This window comes from Brassica oleracea, chromosome C5, assembly GCF_000695525.1.
Source record: "Brassica oleracea var. oleracea cultivar TO1000 chromosome C5, BOL, whole genome shotgun sequence".
Classification (NCBI taxonomy): domain Eukaryota; kingdom Viridiplantae; phylum Streptophyta; class Magnoliopsida; order Brassicales; family Brassicaceae; genus Brassica; species Brassica oleracea.
Genome location: NC_027752.1, coordinates 39,047,381 through 39,054,353, shown reverse-complemented (window position 1 = coordinate 39,054,353; position 6,973 = coordinate 39,047,381). Strand labels below are relative to the sequence as shown.

The following is a 6,973-nucleotide window of genomic DNA, read 5'->3' as shown; positions in this document are numbered from 1 at the left end:
GATTTTAACTTGTAAAATCCGATTTGGGGTTTTAATCATGTAGGAACATGATTTAGGGTTTAGGGTATCGAACTTTAGAGCTTCAATTTACTCATTAGGGTTTGATCTATTATCCTATGGCTTTTATCATAAAGATTAGGTTTTATGGTTTCATTCTTTATCAAACAATCCAAATTCGATTCATATGTTCTTAGATTTCGAATTACCTTTTCGCTTAGTTGATTGTTGAAACCGGACCACCAAAGAATGAACCTCGAGCTGGACTGGACGCAAGCTGGCCTTGACGCGAGCTGACTGCGAACGGATTGAGGCTGAGGTCGCGAGCGGCTGATCGGGGACGCGAGCTGTTTGCTGTCGGATCGCGAACGGCTTGATCGTCTGGTGCGAACAGGACGCTTGCTGTCCGGGAACGCGAGCTGTCCTGGATGGTAGCTGAGGCTGAGTTCGTCTAGGATCAGGAACGCCTTGGGCTGAAGCTGATCGGGGACGTGAGCTGGAACAAGAGACGCGATCGGATGATTAGGGTTCGTCGAGGCTAGGTTTAGGGTTTTGCAATTTCGGTTTTGTCTCAGGTTGTTTAGAGTTTCGTGCTGATAATGTGTTATATAAGTAATGGAAAATTCTATCTTTATTCATAACATTGAGGTTTCTTATATACGAGATTACACCGTCATAGATAAATGGAAAGATTACAAATCATAATCTCTTGGTTATGAATCATTCACAATCTGGTTCATAACAGATGCACATTATTTTGAAGGTTATTAGTGATACACTTATTGAAATGGAAAAAAATGATTTCTCTTTTCCAAAACCAACAAAAATTATTTGATATGAAATTCAGGGAAAACATATCACTTGCACAAAAACAATTAAAACACTAACATTATTTTTGTAGATAATGAAAGTCAATATATCTATAGTTTTTAGTTCGTCTCATTCTTCATTTCCAGGTTTATATTTACTCTATGAATATTGGTAACATTTTATATAAGAAAAATATAAAATGTGTATCCTAATTCCTAAAGTAAACAAAAATAATATCTCTATACAGTTGTAAAGTAAACATATATAAAATTAAGGAAAACCAACTTCACATGAGATGTTCTTCTCGTTTCCTTTTCTTGGCCGAGATGAAGAAAAAGACCTAACGTCTTGTTTACTTCTCTTACTCCTATGGGTGATGCAGAGATAAAAACATAGATCATAGTCAGCACTTGTTTTAAACAATCAAGATTTGTATACAAACTCTTTGCCTGGTTAATGAATGTTCTTGCTCAATAGCAATCATTCACGAAGAGTTTCTTCTCAGCAATACCCATTATATTGCTCTTCTGGCTTCTTCGTTACGTTCTATTGCTCGTTTGAAAGAGTTTCTTTCTTACGGAACCTTACTGAGAGAGAAAGAAAAGAATTAAACAGAGGCTAACAGAATTTTTACAAAATTATTCCACGAAATTTTCATAACTTGCTTCGGCCAGAGCCATGAAACGAAAGAAGAGAGTAAAATATTAGAATTTGCAAGATACGCAAGGAGCAATGCGGTTTGTATATATCACCAGGAGCTCTTTCTGATCGCAGCAACAATTTCTTTCCTACTTTGCTTTGTAATGCTTTAAACCTTATGCTCCTGTGACAAAAAATCAGACATAACAAAGCAAAAAGTTACAATTTGACATTGTTGTTTTAAATCAAACACTAACCTGTTTTGATCATGGGTTCGAACAAAGTTTTTTCAACAAACATCACGCCTCCATTTAGAGATTGCAAACATTTGATAAGATTCAAAAAATTATTGAATTTACTTGATTACATGCTATGTCCTTTACTCCTTTTGAATGATTAATATATTACCTATCACGGCTTTTAAGTAATTACAGACTATATCCAAGTGTGTCGAATTTATAGGAACTGAGGAGATAAAAAACTGTGGAGGAAGGATGATCGTGGGTAGTGTAGTACTCTTAGTGGATTTTGTTTATAGAAGCCGTTGCTACAATTTTTTTTCCCTCGCCTACAGTTGCTTTCAACATTATTTTGTTTTTAAAAAATTGTAAACATATCTTATGTGTCCAAATTTAATTGGCTAGGTGACTTGTAATTTAGTATATAAAAGATTTTACTTTTATAATTTTATATTAATATTTTTTCTGTTACTTTGAGTTGATACGTTGGAGGTGCTCCAAGCAGCTCTCAGTGTTCCTAATCAGATCCCCGAGAAATTATATTCTAAGTATATAACCATATGCGATAACTAACTTTAATGGTAATCCGATCAGCGATTCTAATCAGATCCCAGAGAAATTATATTCTAAGTATATAACCGTATATGATAACTAACTTTAATGGTAATCCGAGGGGTAATCCGAGTGTTTATTGTAATGTGTGGCATACTTTGAACAACCAACCTGTCTTGATAAGACTTCAGGGATTGGTTTGATAGGCTTTTATCCTTGGCTTTACATTTCACCTTTTGGACTCAGTTCCAATGGTCTGGTTTGTGTCTTTTTATTCTTGTTAAGGATTGTATGACTGGACAAAACACTATGCTTCTGCTGAGTAAATAATTTTTCTTATAGCTTATTTGTAAATTTGTGCCTCTTGCTTAAGCTGAGATTTGAACAAACATGATTTTCATTTCTAGTTTTCTGTAGTCTGAAGAAGTATGTCTTTGCTGTACAGAAGAATATTAAAACTTTGAGTGGTGTAATTCATGTGTTTAGTTTAGGTGTGTATCAGTTGCAGAGGAGTTGATAAGAGGCATTACATTTCAAACATTGTTGTCACTACAATATAACCGGAAATTATTGTTTTTACACAAATAATGCTTGAATCTAGGTTATGACAATAATGAAAACCAATTAATTTATCATATTGGCCTTTGATTAACCTAAAACATAATTAAAACCAAAAGAGATTAATTAATGTAGTTAATATACGACACTATATACTCCTAAATGTTTTCCTCCGCTTCCATAAACCCATAACGGATCTTGCGACGGTCGTGTATCTGGCTGCCCTGATTGCTGCGGCAACATACAAGCTTGTTCCGGCAGTGTCCCCCAATCTGTGGAAAGTGCTAAACACTCTAAACCTGGTACCGCAAGTGTTGTCACACCGCCTCTCACGTTTAAACACTGTCCTTGCGCTACTTGTCCCATTCCTGATGATGCCGTATTTATTTTCACATCTTTCATAAATATCTCTGTGCATGGTGCTCTCTCGCTGCACCTAAAGTTAACACCGTACTCTGATTTGGACGTTCCCACGAAGTTACTATACACAACTTTGCTCACTTCCACCGCCGAGGACTAAAGAAAGTTACATTTTTTTCATAAATAACAATCTTAAGGTCGATATGTATACAATCTTTGTTGATTTGAGGTACGTACCTTATCATCAGTGGATTTATCAGAATCTCCATGTTTGTAATGCTGATCGATAATGATTGGATTCTCGACATTATCTAGAGTAATTCCATTGAAAGTAATCCTTCTTGCGTATCCAGATCCTCCCTGTGAATATTACCATAATATTTCATCTAAAATAACAATTAAAGAAAGTTACCAATTGAGATTAATAAGAGGCTTAACGTACCGGCCAGGTTTTGATCCTAGCTCCATTCATAGTTCCTCTAAAGTTACAGTTTTGGACACATATATCCTCCACTGAAGCTACCCCTTCATCTTTTCCTAAGCTTCCTATGCTATATGTTTCACATGGTTTAAATAAATATTTCAATGAACATTTTCTGTAGAATCTTATAACTGATTAACCTTATTCCATGGCCTGGTCCGCAATCTATACCGGAGATTCTTATGTTAGCCGTCCCCGAGTTTATAGCAATGCAATCGTCACCTATAATAATTACAGAGTCCTTTTCATAACGAACCGATAATGTATAAAGGATCGGCACACTGCCAATGACTATTGATGTATTAGTTCGCGCATTACTAGAGGAGGTAGTACGTAGCGTGTTGCATGAAGCTATAGCTATATTAGAGTTCGTATATTGATTGCTTGAACTTGAAATGGAAATGGAATATACATGGGAAGATAAATGGACGTTTTCCGTTAAGTAAAAAAAAGAATTGTTTGAAAAGAAAGTTTGTCACTAAGGAAAAAGGAAGTTTTGCTTAAAAGGAAAATGAAGATTAACAAGGAGTTTTGGAGATCTTTATTTGGGAAAGAAAGCCATGAAATCTATCTAGTATAACTAGGTTGGAAGAGCTTTGTATGGGGTTAACACAGAAAAAATATATTCTTACCAAAAGAGATTTTCATTAGTTTTATGGTTAGTAAAACATAAAGGGCTAGAGAGAAGATCATGTGTTAGATCATAGAAACGTGTGAAGCTAGTGTTTTCCTGATTAATTAAGACTTATAAGTTTACTTGAAAGAAATTGATCCAAAAAAAAAGTTTACTTAAAAGAGATCTAGTAAAGACATATTTATTTGGTGAGAAATTCTTTGTGTTCATCTGTCGTACGTAATACTTCTTGATACAGTACTCGTACGACTTTATATCATACTCATTTTGAACTTTCAGTGATATTATTGGATGTAACAATCGAGGGACCGTCCACTTTGACATATAAATATAGATTGTGTTTATACAGCTTTCGAAATTTTATATTATTTATGATTTTGGAGTTTACACAAATCTCCAAAAAAGAGTTTGAGAGACAGATTCGTACCAGTGGCGATTACGCAGTCTTGGATGACAACATTGGATGAAGCGGCTATATCGATGCCATCGGTGTTAGGACTTGATTCTGGTGCATTTATCCGGAGATTTGAGATGGTTACGTCGTTGCAACCGTTTATGTGAATGTGTGCCATCGCACTATCTACGTGAGTTAAGCCACGAAGTCTAAGATTGTTGCAGTTCTTGAACTTCAATCCCTACTCTCACAACAAAAAAATTTTGGTACAAAATAAACAAAAAGAAAATTTGGAAAGGAAAAAAGAAAGCTCTAACGATGAACTACTTACGGTTGGTCTAGAACTGCCTTTGTGTTCCCACCAGCTCGAACCCTGGCCGTTTATTTTGCCGTTACCATCAACCACAAGCCCTTCTATGTCTGAGAAGAGAATCCATTGGTTTTTGTCTCCTTTCCATTTCCCTCTACTTGATGCAACGAGAGTGCCCAAGATCTTCAATTAAATCAGTAGATTCGTTATCAATGTTAACGATAATAAAATACTAAAAAACAGGAGAAAGACAGAGTACCTGAACAGCAATAGGGGTCGATTTGCAAGAACCTTGAAACTTCAAGGGCTGTAACATAAATGACATTCCTGCCCGAACGATAAGCTGCCCATCTCCGGTCCCGCTACAAACAGCTTCCCAGGCTTTCAAGAACGCCTTCCAAGAAAAAAAAAACAAGATTCTTAACACTACGAATGAACAAATATTTTTATCAACATTACGACTACGAATCTATGTTTTACCTGAGAATCGTCTGTAACTCCATCTCCAACAGCTCCATATTGAGTAACATCCAAAGCTTTCGAATATGCGAAGATCGTGAGAATGAACACTGAAAAGTTTAAGAACCAAGTCTTCGTCTGCATAGGTTTTGAAGAGAATGAGTTAAATCGTGAGCAAAACCAATGTATTTACTAATTAAATCATACATTGTTAAAAGCCAGTGCTTTAACTTAGACAGACAAAAGAAGATGCTAAAGACGTTACCATGTTAAGCGGATATTTCCCGACAGTAGCAGACAATATACGTATATGAAATGGAATGGATAAGTGAATACGTATATGTACATTTAAATCATATATATAATGACGAAGTTTTCTATTTTCTAAGAACATCTTCCAATGTCTCTATATTTTCTTCTAGAACATAGATCTTTATTATAGAGGTAGATTTGCTTTAATATATGCCACTATAATAGAATTCATTTAGGAAAATTTAGAGGATGTCTATCTATTTACGGATGAAAACAATATTTTTTTTATATTTTCCTTTAAAAATAAATATTTTCTCTTAAAAATAAAAGAACTCTATTATATATGCATATATTGGAAAAAATCAACATCTATAGTAGAATTTCTCTATTTTAGGATAAATATAGAGATAAAATCAGAAGTGATTAGAGATGGTCTAAGTCTATCCAGATCAGTATTTTTTTTTTAACTAAAAATTAAAATCTATTAAAATAATCATTTGATACATTAATATATACCACATATTTTTAACTAAAATAAAAATGAAATTAATTAAAAATGATTAAAAATTATGAAGTATATTGTAACAATAATAGTTAACTAACAATATTAAGCATAATAGTATAAAATGATTTATGCATGGTAATAAAATCTTCTTGCTAACAAAAGGATAATAAAATCTTCAATTTCCAACCGATAATTTATAAAATGAAGGAGTTTTCTCTCCTCTAAAGCTATTCACATCAACAATTTCTTAAAACTACATAAAATTCTATTAAAATAATCATTTATGTTATAAATCATATTGTGGATGTCCATAACCGGTCCGATTCATAACCGGCCCAATGCTAGAGAGAGAGAGAGTCGACCGTGAGGAGAGAGAGAGAGAATCGACATCTTGCCTTTTCCTTATTAGATTATGATTTGTACTCTTTCTATATTTGTATTTCATTTCTTTAGTGTTTCCATTATTCTATGACGGTGTAATTCTCTATATATAAAGGGCTCCTTATGTTTATGAATAATATAGAAACATAGATTCTATTCTCTTGTTTTACAACACGTTATCAACACGATTACGCTCTAAACCCTAAGCTAAAGTCCGAACCCTAAAACCCTAATCTCATCCCGGCGATAAACCCTAAACCCGACGACGAACCCTAATCTGATCGAGAACCTAAAACCCCATACTCAAGGCGTTCCCGATCTCAGCACGCGACCTCAGTCCGTTCCTCAGCTCGCGACTTCAGCCTGTTCGCGAGACACGATCTCAGCCTGCTCGACGCGACC

The 6,973-nt window shown here is 34.7% G+C and overlaps 1 protein-coding gene across 2 annotated transcripts; it reads right to left on the bottom strand.

Moving 5' to 3' along the window:
• Positions 1-2,788: 2,788 nt before the first annotated feature.
• LOC106343802 (probable polygalacturonase At3g15720) lies at positions 2,789-5,766 on the bottom strand. Of its 2 annotated transcripts, XM_013783116.1 has the most exons (9): positions 5,699-5,766; positions 5,455-5,571; positions 5,234-5,368; positions 4,996-5,157; positions 4,698-4,905; positions 3,777-3,858; positions 3,598-3,706; positions 3,393-3,515; positions 2,789-3,311 (listed from the first exon to the last, which is right to left on the bottom strand). In XM_013783116.1, the coding sequence occupies exons 1-9, from the start codon at positions 5,699-5,701 to the stop codon at positions 2,931-2,933; spliced, it is 1,320 nt and encodes a 439-aa protein (XP_013638570.1). In that variant the 5' UTR covers positions 5,702-5,766; the 3' UTR covers positions 2,789-2,930. The 2 variants fall into 2 exon arrangements, with proteins under 2 accessions (XP_013638570.1, XP_013638569.1); XM_013783115.1 differs by lacking the exon at positions 5,699-5,766 and having other exon boundaries at positions 5,455-5,577.
• Positions 5,767-6,973: the final 1,207 nt, after the last annotated feature.